Source organism: Gallus gallus, chromosome 2 (genome assembly GCF_016699485.2).
Source record: "Gallus gallus isolate bGalGal1 chromosome 2, bGalGal1.mat.broiler.GRCg7b, whole genome shotgun sequence".
Lineage (NCBI taxonomy): Eukaryota > Metazoa > Chordata > Aves > Galliformes > Phasianidae > Gallus > Gallus gallus.
In genome coordinates this window covers 49,043,921-49,064,514 of record NC_052533.1, presented here as the reverse complement: position 1 = coordinate 49,064,514, position 20,594 = coordinate 49,043,921, and the positions used below count along the sequence as shown (strand labels likewise).

Sequence of the window (20,594 nt, the reverse complement as noted above, 5' to 3'; positions counted from 1 at the left end):
TGCAATCAGGGCCAGAGAAAGGCAGAGCTCCTGAAGTTGCTCAGTGGTACAAAGCTTTGGGTTTTCTGGGCAATGCAGTCAGCAAGAGGGAGTTGCAGTTTCATCACAAGCTAGTTAAGAGCGCAGTACCAACACGGAAGTGAGTGTATTGCTCCTGCTGTCCTGCAGGTGTCCCGAGCGTTTATACTAGAAAGCATTTCCATTTCAGCTAAGGATGAGCTCATGTCCCAGCCTGCTGAAGTTGTAATGTTACCAAGAGCAAAGGAAATGGTAAGCAAATGGAAATAAGTATGAAGACAGCTGCCCCACTAGGCAGAGAACTACAGTGGGAGCTGCCACTGGCTGTGGGACACGCAGGTCCCTCCTTCCCACCCCCAAGGATCCAGCTGCGTCCTGCAGGCTGCACTCTGCCCACAGCAGCAGAGGCAGACCCAACGTGTGCCACGGGAGCACAGCTGCGGCAGGTGCTGCCGGTTGCCACAGCCCCGGGCTGCTCTAAATCACCTGCCGGGCCGGGAGAGCCCACCGTCACTTGCTGCTGCCAGCACCACGCTGCATGGCGGTTCTCTGGGACAGCCTTTCAGAGTGCTTTTATCCACTGGTACCAGCACAGACCCAGAGAGTCCCTGAAGCACGTTCTGTACACGGGACTGAGGGAGCCTGTCTTCTCTGATGAGTCTTACAGAGAAACTTCCTGGGCTAGCACAAAGCAGGCAGACCCATCTGTACTCTGACAACGAGAAGTTGCAAAGGCAAACGAAGTGACCTATGACTGTGCTTACTGGCAGCCCACAGCCCTGCAGAACCACCAGCAGCCAGCACACAACTTGGCTACAGACTCACTGGGGCAGGTCAGCAGCCCTGGTGCCGTCTTGCTGCCTCTCTGGGCAGCTCACCTGGGCAGGACGTTACAAACAGCACACGGGGCTGTGCAGCAGATGCGGGCTACTGGCCTGCAAGGGGGAGAAGGCAAAGGACACTGCACACAGGGAAGAGACACGGTCTGGTTTAACCCCCAGGTGTCTGCTGGGGGCTGCTGTTGAAGGAAATGGCTGCAAATGCTTCTTGATCTTATCGGCAGGTACAACAGCCTCATTGGGAATCACAGAAAGAAGTGATTTCCACTGCTCAGATCTGCTTCTGGGACCCGTCGAGTGTGAGCCGGAGGCTGTGCACGAAGGGAAGCGCAAAGGAGAGCAGAACCATGTGGCGGCTGACAGCTCTCATCCTGGCAGTTGGTTTCTTCTGTACGTGCCCTGCTCGAGCCGCTGCCTGCATGAACAGCAGGAACCTCTGCTGTTCCAGCTTTGTCTACTAAGTTTTTCTCTTGTTTTCCCTTAGGTGGCTCTGCACAAGCCCTCTGGCAAAGTCCAGCGTCCATCACCAAGCCTGAAAGAAAAACGGTGCTCATCACCTGCCATGTGTCCATCTCCAACTTTGACAAAGTCTTCATTCACTGGTACCGCAAATGGCCCGGGACAGCTCCCAAGCGCATTGCCTACATGGCAACCAGACTGTTCCTTGAGAATGAGTCCGATGAGGGGAAATTCAGCATCGAGAAGGACATCGCCAAATCTGAGTGCACCCTGACAGTGGGCAGAGTTACTGCACAAGATGCTGCTACCTACTACTGTGCCAGATCTGATGCACAGCAGCAGAGAGCCATAGGGAACCTGCACAAAGACATGATCTGCTTCCAGAACCAGACCCTAGAACGCTAGGAAACTTGTGGGAATGGCCTCACCTATTTCCTCTCCATCTTTATACAGAGCAAAAACAATGTGGGCTTTAAAATGTTTGCGTTTCTTGTACTGTTTGCCCCAGACTGCACGGTCCCTCTGTTATGCTGCTTTCTCACAGCATCACCTGCTGGCTGCGCAGGGCCCCCCTCTGGCTGGCCCATAGTGTGTCACATCCTTCCCTCAGGCACAGCCCCTGTTCCTGCCACAGAGCTGGGGGCTTTCTTTGGTGCAGAGGCAAGCAGGCACCCTGAGAAGAATGCTGCTGCTGCCAATGCTGGCCCTGGCCGTAGCCTGGTTGCATCCATTCCCCTCCCCGTGGAGGCTCCACTGGCAGCAGAAGCAGGAGGCTGTCCTGCGTACACCTGCGGGCAGCAGGCTGGCAGTGCTTGCTGTGTTTTCTCTCCTTCTGATAGATGGACATGCACAAGTGCTGCTGCAACAGCGTCAACCATCTGCTAGCAGAGAGAGATCCAAAACTGTGACTATTCAGTGCCATGTCGAGGGCATAGCTGACTTCCATAATGCCTACATCCACTGGTACCGACAAATGCCTGCTGGAGCTCCTGAAAGGCTTCTCTATGTGACAGCAGTAGCGCAAGTTTCCTATGATTCGGATTCATATAAGAACAAATATACATCTTCCAAAATGGGGAATAAAATCTGCACTCTCTCAGTTCAAGACATAGGTGATGATGATAAAGGTACCTACTACTGTGCCTACAGGGAGTCTCACCGAGGGAGCAGACTGCAGGCAGCCCTTACAGAAAGCTGGCTGCAACCTGAGCGGCACATTTTCTTTCAAGTGCTGAGAACCACAGCTGCCTTCCTGCCCCCATCTCTCAGCCTTTATGCCATCCCCACAGGCTTACACTGAGGAAAGAAATCCAAGAGGAAATCGAAGACACTTACGTTGAAATCATTTTGGTGACAGACTGTCTGTTTGACTATTCTGTGCAGCCTGAGTCCATTGTTTTCTCTTCCCACCAGCAGTCATCCTTCATCTAATGTTCCTTTTTTCACCACAGGCATGCCATCACTAAAGGACATGATACAAAATGATGAATCTGTCACAAGGAAAATGACAGTAGCACTTTACAGAACATGTCCTGACATGAGGTCTGTAGTGCATGGTGCAGAAAAAAAAAAGACCAGGCAAAGATCCAGAGTAGATTCACTCTCTTTGACAGAGAATGAAAAAGGTAACTCAGGAAAGAGCATGCAGTGGTATGGGTCCTGTTCATGGCGCACCAGCAACATCCAGAGTTGGTGCAGATGGCTGTGCAGTCCCAAATAAGCTGTGCCAAGCTAGAAGAAGACAGGAGTTTACCATGAACTAGTCGATTTGTGCTACAAAAGCAGGCCGCATTTTCTAGGAAGGGCTGATGAAATATGCTTCTTGGCCTGAAATATGCAGATCAGCCCCGGAGGTCTGAGGAGAGGAGAGTCACCCTGGGAAGGGCACAACTGAAGAATCCCACTTTCTACTTGTGTGCTTAACGAGATCTATGGGTAAGATTAAATGGAATGTAGCTGATAGATAGACAGAAAGATAGATAGGTAGATGCATAAACAGATTGATGCAGAAAAAATAACTTATTGGATTGAATAATTTAGGTCCTCTCAACACTGTTGCTCATGGAGTTTTGCTTGCCAGTGAATTTACATACACAAATACACACTCCCCGGCAATGAACTGAAGACCTCCCATTGGATGAGCCATGAGTCATTTCCTCCCCCCAGATGCTCACAGCTTTCTCCACCTGGATGGCTTTATAACACTTCAGCTGCTCCTTCAGTTCGACATTTCACTCATGCAGACAACATGCTGCTGCTTACCTTTCTCGTTGCAACTTCACTTTGGTCCCGTAAGTGCTGTTTTCTTTCTCCTCTCCATCCTGGGCATGGAGAACACAGTCCCTGCTCCAGAGCTCGGTGGTTCCTCACCTACATGCAGTTTCTCCCTGTTTCCTTGCAGGTGGAGATGCACAGGCTGCACCAGTGCAAAGCCCGGCAGTGCGCAGGCTGGTGGAGGGCAGCTCAGTCACCATGACATGCCAGCTGAGTAGTGGCACCATTGTGCACTGGTACAGGCAGCTTCCTGGGGAGCCACCCAAGAGGATACTGTACATGTCTGGATACGCACCTACCTTTGATGACAGCAACGACAGGCAGAAGTTTCAAGTGCAGAGAAATCCTTCCAACTCTGTTCTGATAATAACGAAATCAACCCGAAGGGATACCGGTACTTACTACTGTGCATACTGGTATGAACAAGGCTTCACAGCGTTAGATGGGCAAAGATAAGCCATACAAAAAGGCATTTGGCACTCTGAACCTCAAGCTCTGAACTCCCGCCAGATGCATATACATCTCTATGCCACCTTTCTCTGGTGATTTTCTGCCGCAGGATAGGAAAAACAAAATATCAGCATGGCCAGTGTGAAATGAATTCTGTTATCTAATACCCTGAACATTTTTTTCTGTAGTTACACATACCTGTATCATGCAGAAACTGGACCTTCTTAGTCACTTATGGTTAAAAACTGGTGACTTTGCTGTTATGGTGAAGAATTGACTGTACTCAGAGCACACACCTGACGGTGAGCACAGACTGCCTGTGCCCATGAACAAAGAGGAGTTGTAAATTTCCATTCTCTATTAAAATCCTAGAATCAATGTACAAGCAGAAAAACAACTCTATCTCCTCGGGGCCCTCACTTGAAAGGAGGCATACATGTGAGACAATGAGAGAAAACTACATGAGCTTCTAGATCCTCCTTCATTGTTTTCCTGTTGTCTTCTTTTACATTTCACTTACTACCAACTCCTACTACAGCCCCAAAAGACCAATTTTACTGTCAAGATTGCTCCTCACCTGATGCTGCCAGACAGAACTTCACTCTTCTTCTGTTGCCAGGTCTCCAATGAGCCCTTTGAGTAAAGTGCATTGAGTTCAACAAATGAGTGTCTATGGTCAAAGCCTCTTTTCACCATGCAAGGCAAGCTGGCAATTGTCCATCAGTATGCTCCAAAAGTGAGTACTGAATTTGAATACAACACTCGTGCACAGTACCCTGTGAGGTACTGCACTTGAGAGTCTGGAACTTCAGCCACACAGAGATTTCCATAGTGCTGGTTTTGCAAGGCTCTGAACACAGCTTGAGTTGGAAGAGCCTTCATGCCTTTCAGTCCTTGGACTGAGCAACGGTTCTTTCCATTTCTCTGAAAAGCAGACAGGACCACCTCCTTCAAAACAACCTCAGCATTCTCTGGTCTTGCTTATTTCCCAGGTTGCTGTAACGTCTTGACAAGCACAGCCCCATGGTGTTATGCACAGAAAAAAAAAAACACTGCTGGGGACAGCTCCTCCTACTCAGTATGTCCCCATCTGGGGCCTCACTCACACATCTCTGAGTCTCAACAGCAGCTGAGCTGGAGCAGCAAACATGCTGCTGCTGGCAGCTCTGATGGTCGCAACTGTGTGGCCCAGTAAGTCCTTCAGCTTCTTTTTCCTCACAGGCACCAATGGACTGTGCCCTAACAGACACCTTCTCAAGGGAACAGTTGCCAAGGAACAACATATTTTGTACTCCCTTCCCTTCCCTTCCCTTCCCTTCCCTTCCCTTCCCTTCCCTTCCCTTCCCTTCCCTTCCCTTCCCTTCCCTTCCCTTCCCTTCCCTTCCCTTCCCCATTCCCTTCCCTTGGCTTTCTTCTCTTTTCTCTTTCCATCTCTTTCTTTCTTTTTCTTTTTCTATATCTTTGCTTTTCTTTGCTTTTCTTCCCTTTCCTTTTTTTTTTTTCTTTTACATTTTCCATGTTTTTTTGAAATTCTAGATGCATTTGCACAGGAAACTCCCATACAGAGCCCTGTATCCATCACCATGTCACGAGGAAATACAGATCTGAAGTGTCATTTTAAAGACTTCTCTGGAAATTTTGATAACACCGTCATACACTGGTATCAACAGAAGGAGAATAAAGCTCCAGTGAGGATGATCTACTTTTCATCAGGGTCAGTAGCAGTAGATGAGAGCTTCCAAAGGCACAGGTACAGGATTCAAACTATTCCTACACAGAGACTTTGCACTCTTACAATAAGAAATGTAATTCCGGATGATGCTGCTACTTACTACTGTGCCTACTGGGACCCTCACTACGGCAAATGCCAAACAATCACCTCTGCAAATACTTCCTCGGCAGTTCAACCACAAATCATTTGTCATAAAACCATATAACTCCCATGGTGTGGATGAGCTGCTCAGTCAGAAGCACTTCAATCTAAATGTCTCTGAGGATTTGGAGATCTGCTTCTCTCAAATGAAGGATTATGAAGCTATCTGCAAAGTCCCTGTTGGCCATTTCTTCAGTGACAAGTCCAATCTTAGCCTGGAAAGCTCAATGGTTGGAAAGAATCTGCCCAGTACAGGTGTCTTCTTGCAACAGATGGCACAAAGTTTGCTTTGTAATTGTGCCTATCAGAAGATTTGCTGTGTCAGAATTCTTCAGGATAAAACTCAGACAGTAGCTGTCATTTAGACATTGGTTGTGTGAGATCCTGTCACAATGATACTCCTTTCTTATTCAATTTTCATACGTTTGTTTGTTTATTTATTTATTTATTTATGTTTCTAATTCTCCATGGATTTACACAGGAAATTCCCATACAAAATCACAAGCAAATACAGATCTGAAGTGTCATTTTAAAGGCTTCTCCAGAAATTCTGATAACACCATCATACACTGGTATCAACAAAAGGAAAATAAATCTCCAGTGTGGATACTCTATGTTACATGAGATTCAACAGTATTCAGTGTGAGCCTGCAGTGTCACATATATACAATTCAAACAATTTGTAGGCAGAAACTTTGTACTGTGACAGTAAGAAATGTAATTCCAGAAGATGCTTTACTTACTGTTGTGCCTACTGGGACCCGTCGCATGTGTCTTCTTGCAATAGGCACCACAAAGTTTCATTTGTAATTCTGCCTACTGGAAGTCTTGCTGTGTTAGAAATCCTCAGTGCAAAACTTAGACAACAGCTGTTGTTAGACAACAGACGTTAGCTGTGAGAGACCACATTAGATGGGTGAGCAAGCTGGGGCACCAGAATGAGGTCCCTCATGGGATGAAGACATCCCTCTAACCCACTGTGGATGATCACACCTTTGCACTGCCCATCAAGGTGGCCTCTAGACAGGCAGCTTTGCACCTCATGCCCAGATGGAGATGCTTTAGTTCTCAATCCTTTCTCAGCAGCTCTCACACAAGTTGCAAGTCCTTTGATTTAGCAATTGTTATTACATTTGTATGAGAAATGGCATGACAACTTTCTAACCAACCTGAGCATTTGCTAGCCTTACTCCATTCTCAGGCAGCTGAGGCTTTTCTGCCAGCACAGCCGTGCGTTGTGATGCACAGAGAAGCCATCACTGGAGACTTCTCCTCCCACTCAGTGCAGCCCCCATCCAAGGTCTTGTTCATTCTCCTCTGAGTCTCAACAGCAGCTGAGAGGGAACAGCAATCATGGCTCTGCACCCTGACAGTGGGCAGAGTTATTACACAAGATGCTGCTACCTACTACTGTGCCAGATGGGATGCACAGCAGCAGAGAGCCATAGGGAACCTGCACAAAGACATGATCTGCTTCCGGAACCAGACCCTAGAATGCCAGAAAACATGTGGCCTCGCCTATTCCCTCTGCACCTTTATTCTAGGCAAATGCTATGTGGGCTTTAAAATGTTTGCGTTTCTTGTACTGTTTGCCCCAGACTGCACGGTCCCTCTGTTATGCTGCTTTCTCACAGCATCACCTGCTGTCTGCGCAGGGCCCCCCTCTGGCTGGCCGCCGGTGAGTCACATCCTTCCCTCAGGCACAGCCCCTGTTCCTGCCACAGAGCTGGGGGCTTTCTTTGGTGCAGAGGCAAGCAGGCACCCTGAGAAGAATGCTGCTGCTGCCAATGCTGGCCCTGGCTGAAGCCTGGTTGCATCCATTCCCCTCCCCGTGGAGGCTCCACTGGCAGCAGCAGCAGGAGGCTGTCCTGCGTACACCTGCGGGCAGCAGGCTGGCAGTGCTTGCTGTGTTTTCTCTCCTTCTGATAGATGGACATGCACAAGTGCTGCTGCAACAGCATCAACTATCTGCTACCAGAGAGAGATCCAAAACTGTGACTATTGAGTGCAAAGTCGAGGGCATAGCTGACTTCCAGGCTGCCTACATCCACTGGTACCGACAAATGCCTGCTGGAGTTCCTGAACGGCTTCTCTATGTGACAGCAGTAGCGCAAGTTTCCTATGATTCGGATTCCTACAAGAACAAATATTGGTCTTATAAAAGTGAGAATAAAATCTGCACTCTCTCAGTACTAAACATACGTGATGATGATGAAGGTACCTACTACTGTGCCTACTGGGAGTCTCACCGAGGGAGCAGACTGCAGGCAGCCCTTACAGAAAGCTGGCTGCAACCTGAGCGGCACACTTTCTTTCAAGTGCTGAGAACCACAGCTGCCTTCCTGCCCCCATCTCTCAGCCTTCATGACATCCCCACAGGCTAACACTGAGGAAGGAAAATCCAGGAGGATGTCCTAGTCAGTTATGTAGCAATCACATTGACAACCCAGTGTCCTTGTGGCTATTCTGTGCAGCCTGAGTCCATTGTTTCCTCTCCCCACCAGCAGCTCCTTCTTCTAATGTTCCTTTTTTTCACCACAGGCATGCCATCACTAAAGGACTTGATACAAAATGATGAATCTGTCACAAGGAAAATGACAGTAGCACTTTACAGAACATGTCCTGACATGAGGTCTGTATTGCATGCTGCAGAAAAAAAAAAGACCTGGGAAAGATCCAGAGTAGATTCACTCTCTTTGTCAGAGAATGAAAAAGGTAACTCAGGAAGAGCATGCAGTGGTATGGGTCCTGTTCATGCGCACAAACAACATCCAGAGTTGTTACAGATGGCTGTGCAGTCCCAAGTAAGCTGTGCCAAGCTAGAAGAAGACAGGAGTTTACCATGAACTAGTCAATTTCTGCTACAAAAGCAGGCCGCATTTTCTAGGAAGGGCTGATGAAATATGCTTCTTGGCCTGAAAAATGCTTCTCAGCCCCGGGGGTCTGAGGAGAGGAGAGTGACCTTGGGAAGGGCACAACTGAAAAATCCCACTTTCAATATCTGTGCTTAACAAGATTTAAGGGTAAGAGTAAATGGAATGTTGCAGATGGATAGGCAGATAGACAGGTAGACAGACAGACAGATAGATAGATAGATGCAGAAAAAGAAGTTATTAGATTGAATATTTTAGGTCCTCTCTACACTGTTGCTCATGGGGTTTTGCTTGCCAGTGAATTTACACACACAAATACACACTCCCCAGCAATGAACTGAAGACCTCCCATTGGATGAGCCATGAGTCATTTCCTCCCCCCAGATGCTCACGCTTTCTCCACCTGGATTGGTTTATAACACTTCTGCCGCTCCTTCAGTTCGACATTTCACTCATGCAGACAACATGCTGCTGCTTACCTTTCTTGTTGCAACTTCATTTTGCTCCCGTAAGTTCTGTTTCCTTCTCCTTTCCATCCTGGGCATGGAGAACACCGTCCCTGCTCCAGAGCTCGGTGGTTCCTCACCTACATGAAGTCTCTCCCTGTTTCCTTGCAGGTGGAGATGCACAGGCTGTACCAATGCAAAGCCCAGCAGAGCACAGGCTGGTGGAGGGCAGCTCAGTCACCATGACATGCCAGCTGAGTAGTGGCACCGTTGTGCACTGGTACAGGCAGCTTCCTGGGGAGCCACCCAAGAGGATACTGTACATGACTGGAAACTCACCTACCTTTGATTACAGCAACGACAGGCAGAAGTTTCAAGTGCAGAGAAATCCTTCCAACTCTGTTCTGAAAATAGAGAAATCAACTAGGAGGGATACCGGTACTTACTATTGTGCATACTGGTATTATCAAGGCTTCACAGCGTTAGATGGGCAAAGATAAGCCATACAAAAAGGCATTTGGCACTCTGAACCTCAAGCTCTGAACTCCCGCCAGATGCTGATATGTCTCTATGCCACCTTTCTCTGGTGATTTTCTGCAGCAGGATAGGAAAACAAAATATCAACATGAAAATGGATTCTGTTATCTAATACCCTGAATATTTTTTTCTGTAGTTACACATACCTGTATCATGCAGAAACTGGACGTTCTTAGTCACTTATGGTTAAAAACTGGTGACTTTGCTGTTATGGTGAAGAACTAACTGTACTCAGAGCACACACCTGACAGTGAGCACAGACTGCCTGTGCCCATGAACAAAGAGGAGTTGTAAATTTCCATTCTCTATTAAAATCCTAGAATCAAGGTACAAGCAGAAAAACAACTCTATCTCCTCAGGGCCCTCACTTGAAAGGAGGCATACATGTGAGACAATGAGAGAAAACTACATGAGCTTCTAGATCCTCCTTCATTGTTTTCCTGTTGTCTTCTTTTACATTTCACTTACTACCAACTCCTACTACAGCCCCAAAAGACCAATTTTACTGTCAAGATTGCTCCCTCACCTGATGCTGCCAGACAGAACTTCACTCTTCTTCTGTTGCCAGGTCTCCAATGAGCCCTTTGAGTAAAGTGCATTGAGTTCAACAAATGAGTGTCTATGGTCAAAGCCTCTTTTCACCATGCAAGGCAAGCTGGCAAATGTCCATCAGTTAGCTCCAAAACTGAGTACTGAATTTGAATACAACACTCGTGCACAGTATCCTGTGAGGTACTGCACTTGAGAGTCTGGAACTTCAGCCACACAGAGATTTCCATAGTTCTGGTTTTGCGAGGCCCTGGACACAGCTTGAGTTGGAAGAGCCTTCATGCCTTTCAGTCCTTGGACTGAGCAACGGTTCTTTGCATTTCTCTGAAAAGCAGACAGGACCACCTCCTTCAAAACAACCTCAGCATTCTCTGATCTTGCTTATTTCCCAGGTTGCTGTAACGTCTTGACAAGCACAGCCCCATGGTGTTATGCACAGAAAAAAAAAACACTGCTGGGGACAGCTCCTCCTACTCAGTATGTCCCCATCTGGGGCCTCACTCACACATCTCTGAGTCTCAACAGCAGCTGAGCTGGAGCAGCAAACATGATGCTGCTGGCAGCTCTGATGGTCGCAACTGTGTGGCCCAGTAAGTCCTTCAGCTTCTTTTTCCTCACAGGCACCAATGGACTGTGCCCTAACAGACACCTTCTCAAGGGAACAGTTGCCAAGGAATAACATATTTTGTCCTCTTCTCTTCTCTTCTCTTCTCTTCTCTTCTCTTCTCTTCTCTTCTCTTCTCTTCTCTTCTCTTCTCTTCTCTTCTCTTCTCTTCTCTTCTCTTCTCTTCTCTTCTCTTCTCTTCTCTTCTCTTCTCTTCTCTTCTCTTCTCTTCTCTTCTCTCCTCTCCTCTCCTCTCCTCTCCTCTCCTCTCCTCTCCTCTCCTCTCCTCTCCTCTCCTCTCCTCTCCTCTCCTCTCCTCTCCTCTCCTCTCCTCTCCTCTCCTCTCCTCTCCCCCCCTTCCCTTCCCTTCCCTTCCCTTCCTTTCCCTTCCTTTCCCTTCCTTTCCCTTCCTTTCCCTTCCCTTCCCTTCCCTTCCCTTCCCTTCCCTTCCCTTCCCTTCCCTTCCCTTCCCTTCCCTTCCCTTCCCTTCCCTTCCCTTCCCTTCCCTTCCCTTCCCTTCCCTTCCCTTCCCTTCCCTTCCCTTCCCTTCCCTTCCCTTCCCTTCCCCATTCCCTTCCCTTGACTTTCTTCTCTTCTCTCTTTCCATCTCTTTCTTTCTTTTTCTATATCTTTGCTTTTCTTTGCTTTTCTACCCCTTTCCTTTTTTTTTTTTTCTTTTACATTTTCCTTGTTTTTTTGAAATTGTAGATGCATTTGCACAGGAAACTCCCATACAGAGCCCTCTATCCATCACCATGTCACAAGGAAATACAGATCTGAAGTGTCATTTTAAAGACTTCTCTGGAAATTTTGATAACACCGTCATACACTGGTATCAACAGAAGGAGAATAAAGCTCCAGTGAGGATGATCTACTTCACATCAGGGAGAACAGAAGTAGATGCGAGCTTCCAAAGGCACAGATACAGGATTCATACTATTTCTACACAGAAGCTTTGCACTCTTACAATAAGAAATGTAATTCCGGATGATGCTGCTACTTACTACTGTGCCTACTGGGACCCTCACTACGGCAAATGCCAAACAATCACCTCTGCAAATACTTCCTCGGCAGTTCAACCACAAATCATTTGTCATAAAACCATATCAACTCCCATGTTGTGGATGAGCTGCTCGGTCAGAAGCACTTCAATCTAAATGTCTCTGAGGATTTGGAGATCTGCTTCTCTCAAATGAAGGATTATGAAGCTATCTGCAAAGACCCTGTTGGACATTTCTTCAGTGACAAGTCCAATCTTAGCCTGGAAAGCTCAATGGTTGGAAAGAATCTGCCCAGTACACGTGTCTACTTGCAACAGATGGCACAAAGTTTGATTTGTAATTGTGCCTATCGGAAGATTTGCTGTGTTAGAATTCTTCAGGATAAAACTCAGACAGTAGCTGTCATTTAGACATTGCTTGTGTGAGATCCCGTCACAATGATACTCCTTTCTTATTCAATTTTCATACGTTTGTTTGTTTATTTGTTTGTTTATTTATGTTTGTAATTCTCCATGGATTTACACAGGAAACTCCCATACAGAATCACAAGCAAATACAGATCTGAAGTGTCATTTTAAAGGCTTCTCCAGAAATTCTGATAACACCATCATACACTGGTATCAACAAAAGGAAAATAAATCTCCAGTGTGGATACTCTATGTTACATGAGATTCAGCAGCATTCAGTGTGAGCCTGCAGTGTCACATATATACAATTCAAACAATTTGTAGGCAGAAACTTTGTACTGTGACAGTAAGAAATGTAATTCCAGAAGATGCTTTACTTACTGTTGTGCCTACTGGGACCGTCGCATGTGTCTTCTTGCAATAGGCACCACAAAGTTTCATTTGTAATTCTGCCTACTGGAAGTCTTGCTGTGTTAGAAATCCTCAGTGCAAAACTTAGACAACAGCTGTTGTTAGACAACAGACGTTAGCTGTGAGAGACCACATTAGATGGGTGAGCAAGCTGGGGCACCAGAATGAGGTCCCTCATGGGATGAAGACATCCCTCTAACCCACTGTGGATGATCACACCTTTGCACTGCCCATCAAGGTGGCCTCTAGACAGGCAGCTTTGCACCTCATGCCCAGATGGAGATGCTTTAGTTCTCAATCCTTTCTCAGCAGCTCTCACACAAGTTGCAAGTCCTTTGATTTAGCAATTGTTATTACATTTATATGAGAAATGGCATGACAACTTTCTAACCAACCTGAGCATTTGCTAGCCTTACTCCATTCTCAGGCTGCTGAGGCTTTTCTGCCAGCACAGCCGTGCGTTGTGATGCACAGAGAAGCCATCACTGGAGACTTCTCCTCCCACTCAGTGCAGCCCCCATCCAAGGTCTTGTTCATTCTCATCTGAGTCTCAACAGCAGCTGAGAGGGAGCAGCAATCATGGCTCTGCACCCTGACAGTGGGCAGAGTTATTACACAAGATGCTGCTACCTACTACTGTGCCAGATGGGATGCACAGCAGCAGAGAGCCATAGGGAACCTGCACAAAGACATGATCTGCTTCCGGAACCAGACCCTAGAATGCCAGAAAACTTGTGGGAATGACCTCACCTATTCCCTCTGCACCTTTATTCTAGGCAAATGCTATGTGGGCTTTAAAATGTTTGCGTTTCTTGTACTGTTTGCCCCAGACTGCACGGTCCCTCTGTTACGCTGCTTTCTCACAGCATCGCCTGCTGTCTGCGCAGGGCCCCCCTCTGGCTGGCCGCCGGTGAGTCACATCCTTCCCTCAGGCACAGCCCCTGTTCCTGCCACAGAGCTGGGGGCTTTCTTTGGTGCAGAGGCAAGCAGGCACCCTGAGAAGAATGCTGCTGCTGCCAATGCTGGCCCTGGCTGAAGCCTGGTTGCATCCATTCCCCTCCCCGTGGAGGCTCCACTGGCAGCAGCAGCAGGAGGCTGTCCTGCGTACACCTGCGGGCAGCAGGCTGGCAGTGCTTGCTGTGTTTTCTCTCCTTCTGATAGATGGACATGCACAAGTGCTGCTGCAACAGCATCAACTATCTGCTACCAGAGAGAGATCCAAAACTGTGACTATTGAGTGCAAAGTCGAGGGCATAGCTGACTTCCAGGCTGCCTACATCCAGGCTGCCTACATCCACTGCTTCTCAGCCCCGGGGGTCTGAGGAGAGGAGAGTGACCCTGGGAAGGGCACAGCTGAAGAATCCCACTTTCAACATCTGTGCTTAACAAGATTTAAGGGTAAGAGTAAATGGAATGTAGCAGATGGATAGGCAGATAGATAGGTAGATAGATAGATGCAGAAAAATAAGTTATTGGACTGAATAACTTAGGTCCTCTCTACACTGTTGTGATGAGCCATGAGTCATTTCCTCCCCCCAGATGCTCACGCTTTCTCCACCAGGATGGCTCTATAACACTTCTGCCGCTACTTCAGTTCGACATTTCACTCATGCAGACAACATGCTGCTGCTTACCTTTCTTGTTGCAACTTCATTTTGGTCCCGTAAGTTCTGTTTCCTTTCTCCTTTCCATCCTGGGCATGGAGAACACCGTCCCTGCTCCAGAGCTCGGTGGTTCCTCACCTACATGAAGTCTCTCCCTCTTTCCTTGCAGGTGGAGATGCACAGGCTGCACCAGTGCAAAGCCCGGCAGAGCGCAGGCTGGTGGAGGGCAGCTCAGTCACCATGATATGCCAGCTGAGTAGAGGCACCATTGTGCACTGGTACAGGCAGCTTCCTGGGGAGCCACCCAAGAGGATACTGTACATGTCTGGATACTCACCTACCTTTGATGACAGCAACGATAGCCAGAAGTTTCAAGTGCAGAGAAATGCTTCCGACACTGTTCTGATAATAAAGAAAACAACCCGAAGGGATACTGGTACTTACTATTGTGCATACTGGTATAGGCAAGCCTTCACAGCGTTAGATGGGCATAGATAAGCCATACAAAAAGGCATTTGGCACTCTGAACTCATGCGAGATGCAGATATGTCTCCATGCCACCTTTCTCTGGTGATTTTTTGCAGTAGGATAGGAAAAACAAAAGATTAACATGGCCAATGCAAAATGGATACTATTAATTACTATCAGAACATGTTTTCCGTACTGGTACATACCTGTAACATTCAGAAACTGGACGTTCTTAGTTAAGGTTAAAAACTGGTGACTTTGCTGTTACTGTGATGAACTGACTGTACTCTTAGCACTCATCTGAGAGTGAGTACAGACTGTCTGTGCCTGTACCTTGTTTGGTTGGTTGGGTTTTTTGTTTTGTTTTGTTTTCTTTTGTTTTGTTTTGTTTTGTTTTGTTTGTAATTCTGGGTGGATTTGCACAGGAAAATCCTCCTGTGTCAGGGTGGAGGCCAGTCACACGCGGGGAGCCCTGAGGGTCAGTCTTGGGACTGGTGCTCTTCAACATCTCCAGCATTGACACAGACAGTGGCACTGAGAGCACCCTCAGCAACTTTGCAAATGACACCAAGCTGAGCGATGCAGTCAATACACTGGAGGGGAGGGAAGCCATCCAGAGGGACCTGGACAGGCAGGAGAAATAGACCCATGTGAATCTAATGAGGTTCAACAAGGCCAAGTGCAAGATGTCGCACTTGGGCTGGGGCAATCCCAGGTATTTATACAGACTGCAAGAAAAACACCATGAGAGGAGCCCTGTGGAGAAGGAATGAGGGTCCTGGTGGACAAGAAGCTAAACAGCAGCCAGAGCGCTTGCCGCATGGAAGGCCAACTATTTCCTGGTCTGCATTAAAAAGGGGGCGGCCAGCAGGGAGAGGGAGATGATTGTCCCCCTCTACTTGGCTCTTATGAGGCCCCATCCAGAACACTGCATCCAAGCCTGGGACCCCCAGCACAAGAAAGACATGGAGCTCTTGGAGAGGGTCCAGAGGAGGGCCGCTAAGATGATCAGAGGGCCAGAGCACCTCTCCTACGGAGAAACGTTGAAAGAACTGGGCTTGTTTAGCTTGTTGAAGAGAAGGCTCTGCGGAGACCTCACAGTGGCCTTCCAACATTTGAAAGAAGCATATAAACAGGAGGGGCAATGATTGTTTAAATGGGTGGATAGCAACAAGACCAGAAGGATAGGAAAAGCCAAAGCTATTTTTCTCCTTCATATTTTCATCTCTCTCTCCTTCATATTTTTTTCTGTTAGGTACTGCACTTGAGAGTCTGGAACTTCAGCCACCCAGTGATTTCCATAGTGGAGGTTTTGCAAGGCTCTGAACACAGCTTGTGTTGGAAGAGCCTTCGTGTTTTTCACTCCTTGGACTGAGCAACGGTTCTTTGCATTTCTCTGAAAAGCAGACAGGACCACCTCCTTCAAAACAACCTCAGCATTCTCTGGTCTTGCTTATTTCCCAGGTTGCTGTAATATCTTGACAAGCACAGCCCCATGGTGTTATGCACAGAAAAAAAAACACTGCTGGGGACAGCTCCTCCTACTCAGTATGTCCCCATCTGGGGCCCCACTCACACATCTCTGAGTCTCAACAGCAGCTGAGCTGGAGCAGCAAACATGCTGCTGCTGGCAGCTCTAACGGTCACAACTGCATGGTCATGTAAGTCCTACAGGTTACTTTCCTTGCCAAGGCACCCATGGATTGTGCCTTAACAGATGTCTTCCCAAGTGGCTGGTTGCCTATGAATATCAATTTCTCCTTTTTTCCTCTTTACTCTGTCCTTTCTTTTCATTATTTTCCGTTTTGTAATTCTAGATGGATTTGCACAGGAAACTCCCATACAGAGCCCTGTATCCATCACCATGTCACGAGGAAATACAGATCTGAAGTGTCATTTTAAAGACTTCTCTGGAAATTTTGATAACACCGTCATACACTGGTATCAACAGAAGGAGAATAAAGCTCCAGTGAGGATGATCTACTTTTCATCAGGGTCAGTAGCGGTAGATGAGAGCTTCCAAAGGCACAGATACACGATTCAAACTATTTCTAGACAGAAGCTTTGCACTCTTACAATAAGAAATACAATTCCGGATGATGCTGCTACTTACTACTGTGCCTACTGGGACCCTCACTACGGCAAATGCCAAACAATCACCTCTGCAAATACTTCCTCGGCAGTTCAACCACAAATCATTTGTCATAAAACCATATCAACTCCCATGTTGTGGATGAGCTGCTCGGTCAGAAGCACTTCAATCTAAATGTCTCTGAGGATTTGGAGATCTGCTTCTCTCAAATGAAGGATTATGAAGCTATCTGCAAAGACCCTGTTGGACATTTCTTCAGTGACAAGTCCAATCTTAGCCTGGAAAGCTCAATGGTTGGAAAGAATCTGCCCAGTACACGTGTCTACTTGCAACAGATGGCACAAAGTTTGATTTGTAATTGTGCCTATCGGAAGATTTGCTGTGTTAGAATTCTTCAGGATAAAACTCAGACAGTAGCTGTCATTTAGACATTGCTTGTGTGAGATCCCGTCACAATGATACTCCTTTCTTATTCAATTTTCATACGTTTGTTTGTTTATTTGTTTGTTTATTTATGTTTGTAATTCTCCATGGATTTACACAGGAAACTCCCATACAGAATCACAAGCAAATACAGATCTGAAGTGTCATTTTAAAGGCTTCTCCAGAAATTCTGATAACACCATCATACACTGGTATCAACAAAAGGAAAATAAATCTCCAGTGTGGATACTCTATGTTACATGAGATTCAGCAGCATTCAGTGTGAGCCTGCAGTGTCACATATATACAATTCAAACAATTTGTAGGCAGAAACTTTGTACTGTGACAGTAAGAAATGTAATTCCAGAAGATGCTTTACTTACTGTTGTGCCTACTGGGACCGTCGCATGTGTCTTCTTGCAATAGGCACCACAAAGTTTCATTTGTAATTCTGCCTACTGGAAGTCTTGCTGTGTTAGAAATCCTCAGTGCAAAACTTAGACAACAGCTGTTGTTAGACAACAGACGTTAGCTGTGAGAGACCACATTAGATGGGTGAGCAAGCTGGGGCACCAGAATGAGGTCCCTCATGGGATGAAGACATCCCTCTAACCCACTGTGGATGATCACACCTTTGCACTGCCCATCAAGGTGGCCTCTAGACAGGCAGCTTTGCACCTCATGCCCAGATGGAGATGCTTTAGTTCTCAATCCTTTCTCAGCAGCTCTCACACAAGTTGCAAGTCCTTTGATTTAGCAATTGTTATTACATTTATATGAGAAATGGCATGACAACTTTCTAACCAACCTGAGCATTTGCTAGCCTTACTCCATTCTCAGGCTGCTGAGGCTTTTCTGCCAGCACAGCCGTGCGTTGTGATGCACAGAGAAGCCATCACTGGAGACTTCTCCTCCCACTCAGTGCAGCCCCCATCCAAGGTCTTGTTCATTCTCATCTGAGTCTCAACAGCAGCTGAGAGGGAGCAGCAATCATGGCTCTGCACCCTGACAGTGGGCAGAGTTATTACACAAGATGCTGCTACCTACTACTGTGCCAGATGGGATGCACAGCAGCAGAGAGCCATAGGGAACCTGCACAAAGACATGATCTGCTTCCGGAACCAGACCCTAGAATGCCAGAAAACTTGTGGGAATGACCTCACCTATTCCCTCTGCACCTTTATTCTAGGCAAATGCTATGTGGGCTTTAAAATGTTTGCGTTTCTTGTACTGTTTGCCCCAGACTGCACGGTCCCTCTGTTACGCTGCTTTCTCACAGCATCGCCTGCTGTCTGCGCAGGGCCCCCCTCTGGCTGGCCGCCGGTGAGTCACATCCTTCCCTCAGGCACAGCCCCTGTTCCTGCCACAGAGCTGGGGGCTTTCTTTGGTGCAGAGGCAAGCAGGCACCCTGAGAAGAATGCTGCTGCTGCCAATGCTGGCCCTGGCTGAAGCCTGGTTGCATCCATTCCCCTCCCCGTGGAGGCTCCACTGGCAGCAGCAGCAGGAGGCTGTCCTGCGTACACCTGCGGGCAGCAGGCTGGCAGTGCTTGCTGTGTTTTCTCTCCTTCTGATAGATGGACATGCACAAGTGCTGCTGCAACAGCATCAACTATCTGCTACCAGAGAGAGATCCAAAACTGTGACTATTGAGTGCAAAGTCGAGGGCATAGCTGACTTCCAGGCTGCCTACATCCAGGCTGCCTACATCCACTGCTTCTCAGCCCCGGGGGTCTGAGGAGAGGAGAGTGACCCTGGGAAGGGCACAGCTGAAGAATCCCACTTTCAACATCTGTGCTTAACAAGATTTAAGGGTAAGAGTAAATGGAATGTAGCAGATGGATAGGCAGATAGATAGGTAGATAGATAGATGCAGAAAAATAAGTTATTGGACTGAATAACTTAGGTCCTCTCTACACTGTTGTGATGAGCCATGAGTCATTTCCTCCCCCCAGATGCTCACGCTTTCTCCACCAGGATGGCTCTATAACACTTCTGCCGCTACTTCAGTTCGACATTTCACTCATGCAGACAACATGCTGCTGCTTACCTTTCTTGTTGCAACTTCATTTTGGTCCCGTAAGTTCTGTTTCCTTTCTCCTTTCCATCCTGGGCATGGAGAACACCGTCCCTGCTCCAGAGCTCGGTGGTTCCTCACCTACATGAAGTCTCTCCCTCTTTCCTTGCAGGTGGAGATGCACAGGCTGCACCAGTGCAAAGCCCGGCAGAGCGCAGGCTGGTGGAGGGCAGCTCAGTCACCATGATATGCCAGCTGAGTAGAGGCACCATTGTGCACTGGTACAGGCAGCTTCCTGGGGAGCCACCCAAGAGGATACTGTACATGTCTGGATACTCACCTACCTTTGATGACAGCAACGATAGCCAGAAGTTTCAAGTGCAGAGAAATGCTTCCGACACTGTTCTGATAATAAAGAAAACAACCCGAAGGGATACTGGTACTTACTATTGTGCATACTGGTATAGGCAAGCCTTCACAGCGTTAGATGGGCATAGATAAGCCATACAAAAAGGCATTTGGCACTCTGAACTCATGCGAGATGCAGATATGTCTCCATGCCACCTTTCTCTGGTGATTTTTTGCAGTAGGATAGGAAAAACAAAAGATTAACATGGCCAATGCAAAATGGATACTATTAATTACTATCAGAACATGTTTTCCGTACTGGTACATACCTGTAACATTCAGAAACTGGACGTTCTTAGTTAAGGTTAAAAACTGGTGACTTTGCTGTTACTGTGATGAACTGACTGTACTCTTAGCACTCATCTGAGAGTGAGTACAGACTGTCTGTGCCTGTACCTTGTTTGGTTGGTTGGGTTTTTTGTTTTGTTTTGTTTTCTTTTGTTTTGTTTTGTTTTGTTTTGTTTGTAATTCTGGGTGGATTTGCACAGGAAAATCCTCCTGTGTCAGGGTGGAGGCCAGTCACACGCGGGGAGCCCTGAGGGTCAGTCTTGGGACTGGTGCTCTTCAACATCTCCAGCATTGACACAGACAGTGGCACTGAGAGCACCCTCAGCAACTTTGCAAATGACACCAAGCTGAGCGATGCAGTCAATACACTGGAGGGGAGGGAAGCCATCCAGAGGGACCTGGACAGGCAGGAGAAATAGACCCATGTGAATCTAATGAGGTTCAACAAGGCCAAGTGCAAGATGTCGCACTTGGGCTGGGGCAATCCCAGGTATTTATACAGACTGCAAGAAAAACACCATGAGAGGAGCCCTGTGGAGAAGGAATGAGGGTCCTG

The 20,594-nt window shown here is 47.3% G+C and overlaps 1 protein-coding gene and 5 gene segments (V, D, J or C); all 6 read left to right on the top strand.

Moving 5' to 3' along the window:
* Positions 1–20,594, top strand: part of TARP (TCR gamma alternate reading frame protein) — an 89,115-nt gene that overhangs the window by 35,312 nt on the left and 33,209 nt on the right.
* Positions 142–1,807, top strand: LOC112531799. The segment is given in 3 exon segments: positions 142–270; positions 1,082–1,247; positions 1,342–1,807. Coding segments are annotated over 3 exon segments (594 nt in total).
* Positions 5,155–6,332, top strand: LOC121111987. The segment is given in 2 exon segments: positions 5,155–5,231; positions 5,577–6,332. Coding segments are annotated over 2 exon segments (444 nt in total).
* On the top strand, positions 7,660–8,394 carry LOC107049145. The segment is given in 1 exon segment: positions 7,660–8,394. A coding segment is annotated over 1 exon segment (612 nt).
* LOC121111984 lies at positions 10,832–12,382 on the top strand. The segment is given in 2 exon segments: positions 10,832–10,908; positions 11,631–12,382. Coding segments are annotated over 2 exon segments (492 nt in total).
* On the top strand, positions 16,398–17,382 carry LOC124418327. The segment is given in 2 exon segments: positions 16,398–16,474; positions 16,631–17,382. Coding segments are annotated over 2 exon segments (492 nt in total).